General features: G+C 38.9%; 1 protein-coding gene across 4 annotated transcripts in view; it reads left to right on the forward strand.

Moving 5' to 3' along the window:
* Positions 1 to 13,932, forward strand: part of LOC116825756 (uncharacterized) — a 115,539-nt gene extending 101,607 nt beyond the window's left edge. For all 4 annotated transcript variants that reach the window (XM_032782004.2, XM_032782005.2, XM_075061646.1 and 1 more), the window contains 3 exons: positions 1,873 to 1,918; positions 4,691 to 4,889; positions 11,952 to 13,932. In XM_032782004.2, coding sequence (XP_032637895.1) covers positions 1,873 to 1,918; positions 4,691 to 4,881 — 237 coding nt within the window. In that variant the 3' untranslated portion in view covers positions 4,882 to 4,889; positions 11,952 to 13,932. The remainder of the gene's footprint in view (positions 1 to 1,872; positions 1,919 to 4,690; positions 4,890 to 11,951) is intronic.
* Positions 13,933 to 14,280: the final 348 nt, after the last annotated feature.

Consider the following 14,280-nt stretch of genomic DNA (forward strand, 5'->3'; position numbering starts at 1 on the left):
ATCCTGTCCTGCAAGCCCTGTACAAGGGAGAGCTCTAACCTTATAGCAGGATTGAGGGTTTAGGTGGACAGAGCAGAAAAATGTATGAACGAGTCAACAAAAGTAAAACCTCTCCCCATTGCTCAGGGTCCTTCTTTTTACCCTGCAGATACTGTCCTCCACCTTCCTTTTCCTCCTCCTGTTCTTCTGCCGCCCTCTAAGCAGACTCAGCCCTCTGGTATCTGCAGTTCCTTACCCGTCAATTCTAGCACAAAAGCTCTCAGAGTATGTGCTGAGAGGCTGACTGGGACTTAGCTTACTTTGTCTGGTCAGAAACTGTAACTGTTTTACACTCTGTCAATGTACTCTATTCTGAGACCCAGCTCAGTGCCACTCCCCTCTGTTGGTGAAGAGAAAAAAAGAGCCTTTCTCCAAACCTTGTGGGGATAGATAAGAAGAAATCACCGTAAGTGTATTGAGGGGAGAAGGTGAATGAGCTTAGAATCATAGAAATGTAGGCTGGAAGGGACCTCAAGGAGGCAGAACCAAGTGAACCTAGATCTAGCTTACATGTCTGATGAGGGCAATTATATATATCTTATGTATATATATATGTATCTTATGACTTCAAAAACAAACTTTGTATTTGTGGATAATCTAAGCACTATATCCAAATGTACAGACACTCTTTTCTCAACCTATGTATTATATAATTTTATTAACATTAGCTTTAATAAAATGTAAGTGCTTGGAGGGTATATAAGGGAGAATTCAATTGATGGGGTAATGTATAAGGTGTGTCTGAATGATGGAGGAATGAATTAAGGGAGACAAGGGAAATCAGAAATATTATACTCTAAAAATAAGTTTAAGGGGAAAACAGAAGAAAAAAGAAAAGTTATGCCAAGATAGATAGGCAAAGGAAAGGAAAAAGTAGGGAAAGGACAAGAGAATGGACAGGGAACACAGTACATTTTAAAAAAGTTTAATGTCAGTGTTATTTTAAATAATTTTAAAATGGGATAGACTAGCTGGATGGGTTGGGGAAAGTAGTGCACACATTGAAATTTCTTTAGAGGAGCAAATTGCCTAGGGCTGTGTCAGATCTCCGTGCATACTTAGAACCCCTCTCATTTAAACAGGAGTTTGGGTGAAGACGACTTTTATATACCGTTTCCAAACTTTCAGAAAATAGCCTCTGCATGCATGGATATCTATATCCATACTTCGAGCATTTCACTGGCACTTACAGTTGATAGAATTTACATATGCAAAACCCATCACTTGCATGCACAAGTGATAGACTATGTTACATGTGCCTTCACATATGTGTGATTCAATAATATGCATGCAAAACAGAGGCTGGGTTTGGCCCTCTTAGAATATTTGTCCCACTATATACATATACATATCTGAATATGCAGGCGTTCTCTACTGGTTGAGGGTACAGTATAATTTCATGTTAGGAAATTATTGACAAAGTAGGACAATGCAGAGCTGTAAGTAGATATTCTAAAGCTCTGAATATAAGCATAGTTTCATATTTCATTATTACATATTTATATACTGTTTATACCAGAGTAGTTTAGTCAATAGTTGGACTGACTCATATTTCTGAAATAATTTTTATATTTCTTAACCTTTTTTTTTTGTCACTTCTCAATGAAAGTACAGCCTATTTACTAGGGCTGTTGTTTTATGGTGGCAGTTTTTAGGAGATAATACAGGATAGTGTGATGAAAAGGACAAAAGCCTTGTAAATATAGTTTAAAAACTTACGTAATGTAATATGGACTTTGTTCTGTACACCCATTACCCAATCCCCCAGACCATCATATATATTTCCTTTTTCTTCTTCTCTCCTTTATTATTGCTTATTTTATTTGTTTTTAGAGGAAACAGAAAAAGAATGGATTAGAAAATGGGAGTTCTTTGGCTGGTAAGCGTAACTTTGTGAAACAAAATGAATGTAAATGTTGTTTATTCAGTGCAACAATCAGTTAATGTAGAAGTAAGTAAGTTGAATGTTACTGTGTCCGTATTATCTGTAACTACTTGTGCAAGTGCAGGGTTTCGTACTGTAATGTATGGTATTAAATGTACGCCTCCATATACAGTATACATACAATGTGGCAGAGTTACAGCTGCTGTGGAACACAATTTTGAATTTCCTGACTTGTGATTTTAAATTCTCAACCTTAACAGTTTTTATTAAATGAATCAAATAATTTTACTTTGAGTTTACTTGAATCCAATTCAGATGGAGCTTGTAGTGCATAGGCTTGCCTTTCCTATATTCACTGCCTTGCCTTAATTATATTTAGCAGCTTTCATTATATTCAGCTCTAATGGAAGAAGCCTACTGTATCCTATATCCTGTAAGACATTAACTGAAGCATAAGCTTGCATAAGTGTGGTTAAGTAGGCTGTAACCCTTGGCATAGATCAACGGTTACCTTTAGATTTTAGGAACGAAGAATAGCTTGCTCAGTGGTAGGAGATAGAATGTTCCAGTAAGTGCTACCACAAGGAATATGGAAGTAATAACCCCAAATCTGCTTAAGCAAGCGATGGCAGATATGATCATGAGTTGAAATTGTGGTTACATGTATCACTATACCAACCTATAGAAAGAGAACACCTCAACATTAGTAGGATGAGGAAATACACATAAGGAAAAGGGGAAAAACCCCTACTGACTATGCATTAGATATAGTGGCATCAGCGTAATGTATTATAGAAGTTGCATGCCAGTCTTTGGGCAATAGGAGAGAGAGAGCTGTAGCCCTTGGAAGGGACCAGAATGATGGCCACTGGTGGTGAGGAGGAAGGTGATGGTGATGAAGATGATAATGGCTAACATTTCAGGTCATCCTGCAAGAGATGGTGTGAGTATATGGGTGCTCAGATGTACATTCTGTAGTCTCTCCATCTGAGAGTTAAGAGTGTTTGTGAGTTTGCTAAATGTATTAATAAACTATTTGGAAATACAGAAGAATTCTGATACTGTGAGTGTTGCAGTTGTGCATGTTGGGGTTCCCAACTATATAGTACTTTTAATGATACCGGGCCTGATCTTGGACAAGAACCTGTCAACCCTCAAAGTGATAATTGGGAATTCTTAAGTAATCAGTAGACTTAATACATAATCTATAGATTGGGCTACAAAGTGAAAAACATGTTGTCTTAGATTTTATCTGTGAAGTGTTGAGGGTCATCAACTCTCATTGAATTCAGTGGGTATTGAAAGTTATCAACACCTCAATGGATCAGGCTCCTAAGCAGCAGAGGAAAGAGGCTTGATGAGAAACATCAAGAGCTTGGTGTTAGGCGAAGGAATCCTGTAGTGTTCAGGTGGCAGGAGGATGTTTCTAGTTGCCTCACACTCTGATTTTCATTTCTTAGGATGGGTGGGTCACCACTGGCTTCCACTCAATGTCCTACTACTTTGGGGATTGGGAGCATCAAAAGCATCCATCTCACAAATTCTGCTGTCTTCAGTGGGAGAGCTGGCTTCCAGCAGCCTCTCTCTGTAATCACCAACTGCATCTATCCTCTCACTCTAGCCCATAAGGTCTCTGAAGGCAGCTGGAGAATACCCTGCTGGCAGCCTTTCTCTAAAGGTATCTGCTGCAGCAGAGTCTGGTAATGCACAATACTTCATATACTGTATATGTGTGTTCTAAAATACTATACCATAGGAGAATAAACACATCGAAGGAACAGCTTTTGGTGTTTAATATAATTGCACAAGTTGGCGTGAGGCCTTCTAAAATTTTTGGAAATGCATGATATAATTGTTCCCTGGAGAATGACAGACAAGTTGGTGTCTGAAGTTGGGGACAGATCCTGTGGGAAAGACTGAGGGTATGTCTACACTGCAGTTAAACACCCGAATCTGGCCTGTGTCTGCTGATTTGGGCTCACAGGGCTCGGTATAAGGAGCTGTGTAGACATTTGGGCTTAGGCTCTGCAATCCTCTCCCCTCATGGGATCTCAGAGCCTGAATTCCAGCCTGAGGCCAAACGTCTACACCTCAGTTAAACAGCCCCTTAGCCTGAGCTCTTTGAACCCAATTCAGCTGACACATGCCAGCCACAGGTGTTTAATTGCAGCATAGACATACCCTGTAGTTCAGTAGTCCCCAACGCAGTGCCCGTGGGCACCATGGCATCCGCCCGGGCATCTGTGTACACCCACGTACTGTCCAGTGGCCAAGCATCTGCAAAAATGCTGGCGAGAAGCAGCGTCATCCAGAGGCGTTGCTGCCGAAATGCCACTGATTGTTGGCAGCATTTCGGCGGTGATGCCTCTGGATGACGCTGCTTCTCGGCGGCATTTCGGCGGCGACACCTATTGACATTGCCGCTTCTCGGCGGCATTTTGGCGGATGCTCGTCTGCCAGCCACAGTCCTTGGTGGCTTGTCGTCTGGCACCCGCCAGATGAAAAAGGTTGGGGACCACTGCTGTAGCTCTTGGCCTGGAGAGCCAAGAGAGATTCAGACCAGTAGGGAATGTGTGTAATTGTCAGGGCACAGCTGCAAAATCCAACAAAATAGATTAAATATTTCGTGTATAAAATTGGTAAAATTTGTAGTTTTCTAGGGCAATAATCTTGTTCTGTAAATAATCTTGATATAAATGCAAATGACAGACTATATAAATTATACTTTGGGTATCATTTGGCAAATTACAATCGTGTTTTTTTTAGTTGGTGCCAACATTGTGGAGGATACAAATAAAGATTGCCAAAAGAGTCAAGAATCTTATGAAACACTTCCGGAAACAAACCTATATCAAGATGTAGTAGAAGAGAATTCTGTGACTTATCCAGACAACAAGCACTTGTATAATGTATCAACCAATCTTGAATGTCATCTTAAACAGAAAAAGACAACATGAAGATAAAGGTAACATTTTATAAAACTATCATTCTTATGGATAATGCTGGTCTAAACAGCTGAAAAACAAAAATAATTGCATTCATTTTTAATAAAATGATTTAAAAATACTAACAGCTCATCCTGTCTGTAAGCACCTATGACTTCACTATAAGTAAATATTTAATTATTTATACAAAGTGGAACAACTCCAACAGGAGAGACTGAGAGAGACCCATCCCAGAATAGCTATAGCCTGGTAGTTAGGGCACTCCACTGGGTTATGGGTGACCCAGGTTAAAGTTCTTTCCAGGCAGAGCAGAGGATCTCTCACATTTCAGGTGAATGCCCCTAACCACCAGCCTATTGGCTATTTTGGGTGGGGAATCTCACTTTCTCCTTTTGACCAGAAATTCCATCCTGGACCTGAGAAACCTTCCTGATAAATGTTGAATTGAAACTCATATGTTTCAACATATTTTCTGATGAAAAATGTTCTGTCAAAAAAAATCCCAACAACTTCTATCTACCATTAACTGGTGCTAACGAACGGTACATACTGTGTCTCGTGATCCAGAGGTTAGGAACTTCATTTCTCCAATCCTTTTAATTCTAACTATTCCAAGTAATTATTTGATATTTTCCTGGATGATATTTCTCAAACCCATGTTTTGTAGGACTGGACACTGGCTGATATCTTAACCATTAAATTTGTTTGTGTTACTTATTTGTGTATTTTGTATGTACAAGTATGTCTGTGTTTATGAAGGTATGTGTGAACATTATGAGTGTAGGGAGAAAAAACTTTCCAAACTCCAAAAATTTTTTTGATTTAAATAGAAGTCCTAAAATGAAATGGATGTCATTATAACGACAGAGTAAATTTGGGGTGTGATATTCCAAATGTAACTAAGGTGGTTATTTTTTACAATTTAATGCCTTTCTTGTAATGTTGTACATCCTACCTATCAGACTATATGTGGATGGATGTTCAGTAAGTTCATAGTTGAAATACCTTCAAATTTACTTAGAATGGAGTAAACATTGTTTAATCAACCTCTCTGGGTTTTTTAAAATTATGCATAGATAAATATAGACAGTGACAAATCCAACACATAATCGTATCATCAAATGGTGAAAGAAGGAGTCTAATAACATTTGAGTTGTTGGTGATTGGGTTATTTTTCATTCTGTCATTTTGAACTCAATAGTGTGAAAGATCTGCTTTTAAGAATGCATAATCAGGTATAATTACTTATAAGTTAAATTATAATTAGTTATACATGTGAGAGTATTGAATATGTGTGAGATATGTAGGGTTGTGTGTGAGAACTAGCTCTGAGGGGCTCACATGAGCCTGTTGCTAAAATTTTGCCATCAGTGTGAAGGGAGGTTGCGGTAATCTCTCTCCCTCTCAAGAAATCACACATTTCCCACCTCCCCAATGGATGCTAATAAAGTAACCGGGTCAGAAGTGATATTCTGGAGGTTTTTAAAAAATACTCTAAAGACCAAATATAAAAATCTTGAAATCGACCAGATTTCAGCAAATGTCAAGTATTTTAAAAATAAATTTCACAGAAGAGAAGACTCCTGGAAATTTCCACTGTAACCTCTTCAAATTACACAAGTTAAACGCAGTGCTAATGCTATAATCATAGTGAGTATATTTTTGAAAAACAAGTTATATATATTTCTAGCAAAGTTCAATTTAATATTAATATGTTTGCCAAGTGGTGGTGCTTCCTTCCTTTAATAGCTTGTGTATTTTTGTCTAAATGAAAAATGAATACATTTGTCTCTCTCTGCTCCTCTTTGCACACACATGCCACCCAGAACAGGGCTTCTTTCTGGTTAAGAGGCAACATTTTTGTAAGACTTCCTCATCAAAACACATTGACAACAAATCAGTGGTTGAATAACTTGTTCTGGGGAATAGGCAAAATAGACTATGATCAAAACTGCTACTGAAATAAGCATCTGTATATCAATGGAAACAAGTGTTGTTTTTATTTATTAATATGTATTACCATAGTAACTAGAAGCTGTAATCAGGGACCAGGACCCTGTTGTGCTAGGTGCTGTACAAACACTGACAAAAAATGTTCCCTGCCCCAAAGAGCTTGCAATCTAAGACAAGAAACAACAGACAGGTGAATACAAGGAAACAATAAGACAGTATTGGTCAGGATGATAGGCAGTGGTCTTAGCACACCAGCAACCTAACCATTGTCCAATTTTTTTGCAGGCATTATAGAAAAAGAGAGGTTTAAGCAGAGTTCTGAATGACAATAAAGATTTAATTTTCTGGATGTTTATGGGCAGCCCCTCCCAAGTGTGAAGGGCAGCATAGAAGAAAGCACAAAAGTGCTTATTTGAAAATTTAACAAATGGGCAAAGAGGCCAGGATCATACTCCAATCAACAGCAGGGTACAACACCTTGATTGTGAATGAAAGAAGATAAATAGGGAAGGAAGGGAAAGGACGTGAAGATCCTTAAAAGTGAAGACCAAGTAGCTTATGGAAATGTAGACAAATTGCTAAGAATTGAATACAAAAGAACAGAGCAAACATGTAGAGACAAAACCATAAATGCTAAAGCACAAAATGAGTTACATCTAGCAAGGGACATAGAAGGCAAAAAAAAAGAGGCTATATAAATATATTAGGAGCAAGAAAAAGACAAAAGTATAGGTCCAGTACTTAGCGGGGAAGAAGCTAATAACAGATGACATCAAGAAGGCTGAGGTGTTTAATACCTATTTTGCTTCAGTCTTCACTGAAATAATTAATTGTGACCACATGCTTAGCACAAATAATATTAAGGGGAAGGGGGAAGAAACACAAGCCAGGGGAAGAACAGGTAGAAGAATATTTAGGTAAGTTAAAGGTACTCAAGTTGGCAAAGACTGATGAAATTTACCCTAGGGTACTTAAGGAACTAGCTGAAGCAATCTGAGAACCATTAGCAATGGCCTTTGATAACTCACGAAGGACAGATGAGGTCCCTGAGGACTGAAGGGCAAACATAGCATCTATTTTAGAAAGGGCCAGAAGGAGGACCTGGGGAATTATAGACCAGTTAGCCTAACTTGGATAACTGGAAAGATTCTGGGAACAAATTATTAAACAATCTATTTGTAAGCATCTAGACTAAAGGATGATAGTGTAATAGCCAACATGGATTTGTAAAGAATAAATCATGTCTAACCAATCTAATTTCCTTCTTTGACAGGGTAACTGGTCTAATGGTTGGGGGGAAAAACAATAGATGTGATATATCTTGATTTTAGTAAGGCTTTTGATACAGTGCCACATGATATAATCATAAGCAAGCTATTGAAATATGATCTAGATTAAATCACTATAAGGTGGGTGCACAACTGGTTGAAAGACCATACTCAAAGCATATTTATCAATGGTTCACTGTCAAAATGGGAAGACATACTGAGTGGGTTCCCATATTGGTCTGTCTTGTGTTTGGTAGCATTCACCATTTTCATTAATTACTAGGCTGATGGAGTAGAGAGTTTGCTTATAAAATGTGTGGATGACATCAAGATGGGAGGAGATGCTTTGGGAGACAGGATTAGAATTCAGAATGACCTTGATAAATTGGAGAATTGGTCTGAAATCAGCAAGAATAAATTCAGTAAACACAAGTTCAAAGTTCTACATTTAGGAAGTTAAAATTAAATGTACAAGTACTGTAGAAAATGGGGAATAACTTGTTAGTGAGAAGTACTGCTGAAAAGGATCAGGAAGTTATAGTGGATCAAAGGTTGAATATGAGCCTACAATGTGATGCAGCTGCAAAAAAAGCTAATATCATTCTGGGATGTATTAATGGAGTATCATATGTAAGGCACAGGAGGTAATTGTCCTATTCTACTTGGCACTAGTGAGTACTGTATCCAATTTTGGATGCCACGCTAAGAAAGATGTGGACAAATTGGAGAGAGTCCAGAGAAGAGCAATAAAAAAGATAAAAAGGTTTAGAAAACTTGACTTGTGAGGAAAGGTTAAATAAACTGGGCATGTTTAGTCCGGAGAGAAGAAGACTGAAGGGAGACCTGGTAACAGTCTTCACATACGTTAAGAGCTGTTATAAAGAGGATGGTGATCAGTTGTTCTCCATGTCCACAGAAGGTAGAACAAGAATTAAAGGGCTTAATCTGCAGCAAGGGAAATTTAGGTTAGATATTAGAACAAAAGTTTCCAACTATAAAGATAGTAAAGTACCAAGGGAGGTTGTGAAATCACTGTTGCTGGAAGTTTTTAACAACAGATGAGACAAATACCTCTCAGGGATGGTCTAATTTGCAGAGTTGTAGTAGTGGTGTTGGCCACAGGATATTAAGAGACAGGGTGTGTCATAAACAGATAGCTAAGGGTTAATGTCTATTTCACCTGCAAAGGGGTAACCAAACACCTGACCAGAGGACCAATCAGGAAACCGGATTTTTCAAAGCTCAGGGAGGGAATTTCTGGGTGTGTGTCTTTGTCTCTCTGTTGCTCTCGGCTCAGAGTGAACTGTCTCTCTCCAAGCTTTCTAATCTTCTGTTTCCAAGTGTAAGTACAAAGGTAGAAGACAATAGGTTTTTATATTGTTTTTGTATTTCATGTGTGTAGTTTGCAGGCATGTTTTAAATTGTATTTCTTTTTGGATAAGGCTTTTTATTCATTTTTCTTAAGCCAAATACCTGTATATTGTCAAGTTGATACAGAGATAATTTTTATGTCTTTTTCTTTCTTTTATATAAAGCTTTCTTTTAAGAACCTGTTGGATTTTTTCCTAGTTAAAACTCGCCAGGGAATGGTGGGGAGGAAGGAAACGGGGGAAGGGAAAATCTCTTGTGTCAGAGTTGCAAAGCTTACCTTTGCAGGGACTCGACTGAGGGTGAAAGAAATTGATCTCTCTGTTTTGCAATTCAAGGATTGAAATAGGGTGATCATCCAGGGCCATCCAGGAGGGGAAGCCTGGGAGGAAATAAAGAGGAGACAAGGGGAGGGGGTTATCCCTTTGTTGTAGACTCAAGGGCATCTGAGTCTGGTCCCCAGGGAAGGTTTTGGGGAGACCAGAGTGAGCCAAAACACTTGAATTTTTGGATGGTGGCAGTGCTATCAGATCTAAGCTGGTAATTAAGCTTAGAGGGGTTCATGCTAGCTTCTCAGGTTATGAACGCTAAGGTTCAAATCTGAGTAGGAAAGCTATGATAGAGTGCGTGAGGTAATATCTTTTATTGGACCAACTTCTGTTGATGAGGGAGACACACTTTCGATCTTACACAGAGCTCTTCTTCAGGTCTGGCCCCAGCTCACATTTTATCACAATGATAATGAAAACGTAATGGGTTTTTTTGGACAAGTGAGTAACATATTAAGTGCCCAGTTCTCTAACTTTAGTGGGAAATATAATCTATTAAATATATATAGTAAAAGCTATTATGTCTGGTACTTCACCAACCAGACAGCTCTATAAATTGGCATTTCTGATCTTCATTGACATTCTGGTTTATAGTCCATTTGGCATAGGACTGGCAGGGGTTGCAGGAGGGAGTGCAGGGTGCCGGATACGGAGGGCACTCATCTTGGGTTGCTCCCTGCAAGCGGTGACCTGTCCCAGCTGCTCCTATGCGGAGGTGCAGCTGGTGGCTCTGCGCACTGCCCCGTCCCAAGTACTAGCTCCGCAGCTTCCATTGGCAGGGAACTGCAGCCAATGGGAGCTGCAGGGGCAGTGCCTGTGAGTGGAGGCAGCGCACAGAGCTGCCTGCCATGCCTCCGCCTAGGAGCTGCTGGAACAGGTCGCCACTTGCATGGAACCACCCAAGGTGAGTGCCCCTGGATCCAGTACCCTGCACTCTCTCCTGTGCCCCAACCCACTGCTCTGAGTCCCCTCCCGCACCCAAACTCCCTCCTTCTTAGTTAACTGGCATTTTTCACTTACTGGCATCCCCTGTTTCCCCAATATGCTGGATAAAACAGCTTTTACTGTATTACTTTGTAAGAACTATGTGATATAGTCAGTATACAGATATCCACAAATTATATTTCTAGTTATCTGAATCTTTCCCATGTTGGTATAACATTTAATTTACACTCTGTTATTATTCAGCATAAGATAAAACTGTAACAGTCTGCAGAGAAAGGTATGCTAATACCATAGACACGTGGATAGTCAGGGCCTTTATGAGCACAGAGAGCTATCCATAAACAGTCTCTTCTCATCATTAAATGCAAAACCTCTACACAAAACAAAGTAGATCTTTAGACTATTAGACATTTTATGCTAGGACTAAAGCTCAAATGAAGGAGAATACTACCCCCTTTGTTAAAATAAAATTATTTGTTTAAATATAGGCACAGGTAGAACAAACATGGAGCAAGAACTCCCTTGTACAATGTTTACCAGTAGAGCCCAGCCCCACATTTGACTTCAAAAAGAGAGGGAATAATTGATAGGAGACACAAGAGTTATATAGAATAGGCTTGTATCTACTTAGAAGAGCTTAAGAAATTGTAGATCAAATTGTGCTGATATCTTCCACAGAATTCCTCAGATTTTTTTATAGAGGAAAATCAGGTTCCATAAAAATTGTACAGAGAAAAAGATAACTCTGTACTTTTAAATCAGTTTCTAAAGCCTAACTATGATTTAAGTAATATTGGTGGAATTTTAAGTTCATTTTAAGTATTGTTATTCTTTATTCCTTTTCTTATTTTTGATTCTTCATGATGTCTAGCTCCTTGCCTTTCTCCATCTCCGACATCGTCTTCCTATCTTCCCTTCCTCAATAATCTTTTCAGTCTTCCCACCTTTTATACTCTCTACCTTGTTTTTTTTCTAAGCCTTCATAATCCCTGTTTGTACCTCCTTCAAAAGGAGGAATGAATATCAAACTGCTAAAATTGAGAAAGAAATAGATCCCTTTATCAGGGACTGGAGGTGAAAAATTATCCTTTAATACTTTTTTAGTCATAGGGTGGGATGGGGCAATATTGAAACAATGTTTACAACGGTCAGTATTTTTTAAATCTGCATTGACTGGTTATTATGATACTTAAGCAGACTCTGTTCTTTTATATTACAGAAATTTGTCAATCTTGGCACCATCATGGAAGGACCTCAGTTTACAATCAAGTGTTATAAATGTAAGGAATAACCTAGAAGAAGTATTCAGTGTAGAATTTGGTACTGAACCATGATCCTCAATAATCCTTAGGCTTTATATCCACATAGCCACCCATTCTGGTTTTGAAATAAAAAAACTGTAATAATTTTGATTGTCAAATGTCCACTTTCAGAAGTGACTCGATATCCATGCTTCCTTTACTAATCCTTCTATGTCACAGAGAGACTGAAAATAAAGGAGATTGCTTTGGCCAATGTTTAGTCAGAAGCAAAAATAGCAAAAAGATTTCCACATTGAAGGATTTCTGTGTTTACAAATCAAAGGAAGGGGAGGAGGTCTGTTGTCTACATAAACTGTGAGCTTCAGACTCCTGGATCTTATTCACTACTGGAATGCAGAAATATTTGCTACATGCATAAAAAGGTAATGGCTTGATGGTGGTAATATGTTTGCAGAGTGAGGTATCTGACTTCACTGCTGATGTCCCTTAATAAGTCCTGTGTTTGTGGCAAGTTAGATGATTTATTCTTTCTACTTCTGCCTACTTTTGTTTTCTCCTATTCCTGTTACTAATTGTTTTCATCCCTTGCCTCCTTGTGATACTAATTGGAGCAATCAGTCTCTTCATCAGTCTCTTCTCCCTATTCCTTGTTCCACAAATACTTAACCTTTTCTTGTTCATATTTACTCTGTCTTGAACCTATGCTTGCTGTTTCCCTTAGGCTACACTGATATAGACTTATTTCTGACTATAGAAATAAGTAGAAGTCATGTTTGGTTTTTCATTATTGGGGCTGATCTAAAGCCCATTGAAGTCAATGGAAACAGATCCCTTAACTTCAATTGGTTTTTGATTTTGGGCCTCTACAAACTTTGATATTTAGTTATTTATATTACCATCAATGATGCTCCTTTTGCCTCTATTGTCTAAAGAACCTCATGGTGACTCATGGAAAACTTTGAAAATAACCTAATTAAAAATAATTATTTTCCTGCTATAACACATTTTTGTGTTTTACTTTCCTAGTTTTAATTGCTGGGTTTTTCCTTCCAAATTAATTAGCTGTTACTTATTCCTCACCTGAAGCCATAGTCTTGTTGGTAGCATCTCTGTTTGTTGCTGTGGACATTATCATAACAACACTAACAGAAGATTGATTTCATGTGGGGACTGAGCAACAAAAGCAGATTAACAATGCTCATGTTTTTTAAATAGAATTTCAGTTTTCTTTGAGGCATCAATGGGTTTCATAAGTTTGTCTGTTCTTTGGAGGGTATAGGAACACTGTTGCTCAGCAGTGCTTTAGGACTTCCATGGGCAAGCATCAAATTGCTCTGCTGCCAGTAGTGTTCTGGTGCACAGCTCACAATCATGCCATTCCTTAAACTGGCGCTAAGTTACTTAGTGTCTCTGAGAGGCAGAGGTGGGGAGTGGAGCCTGTTTCAGAGGTGCCGAGGAGGAGAGTAGTCAAGTAGCACTGAATGACCAGCACTCTCAGATAAATGGTGTCAGAACAAGTGTGGGAGGAGTGAGGAGCCCAGAAGGGAATGAATGCAGTGTGGTGAACTAGAAAGGGAGCGGGAAAGCAAGAGGACATATGTAACAGGGAGGGGAGTGGAAAGAGGGGATAAAGCATGAAGAGGGAGTGATTTTGGCTATAAAAAGGAGTAATAACACACAGGAGGAGAGGAGGAAATTAAAAACAGTAAAGGTGAAGACTATCAGTGGAAAAGGGAGTGGGGGAAGGTGAAAGGACAAATCGATAGTTTATGGCAAGGTCAGATGGCACTGCAAAATAGTTACACACAAAGAAAACAGAAGGGAAGAGAGAAAATTCTCCTTACCACTAGCACAACTTTTGTCAGTCACAGGAGTGGATGAAAGCTTCTCTGTGATGTGTGGGAATGAATAGAGAAGGACAAAAATTACCTTGACACATGGCAGGAGAAGTGGAAAAAATAAAAGAACAAGGGGTAGAAGAGTGGTGAGGCTATCACATTAGAAAGCTTAGATTGGATATGTTTGTCAAACAAACAAACCAATGATCCGGATTAGGTTACCACCGTCCTTCCCCCCGCTCCCCACACATACACGCATGCTTCAGATTAAAAAACAATATAATACAGTTTCTCTGACTTGGGCATCTCTCATCTTCTGCCCTCCCCCACCTTTCCCCCTTGCCAGTATTTTATTATGTATCAGCTCCTGACCAGAACGCCTGCTAAAGGATTGCTCCTTTGTGATCTAAACTACCTGAAATTTCCCCCCAGTCTCCAGTGTAAAACC

Source organism: Chelonoidis abingdonii, chromosome 1 (assembly GCF_003597395.2).
Source record: "Chelonoidis abingdonii isolate Lonesome George chromosome 1, CheloAbing_2.0, whole genome shotgun sequence".
Taxonomy (NCBI): Eukaryota; Metazoa; Chordata; order Testudines; family Testudinidae; genus Chelonoidis; species Chelonoidis abingdonii.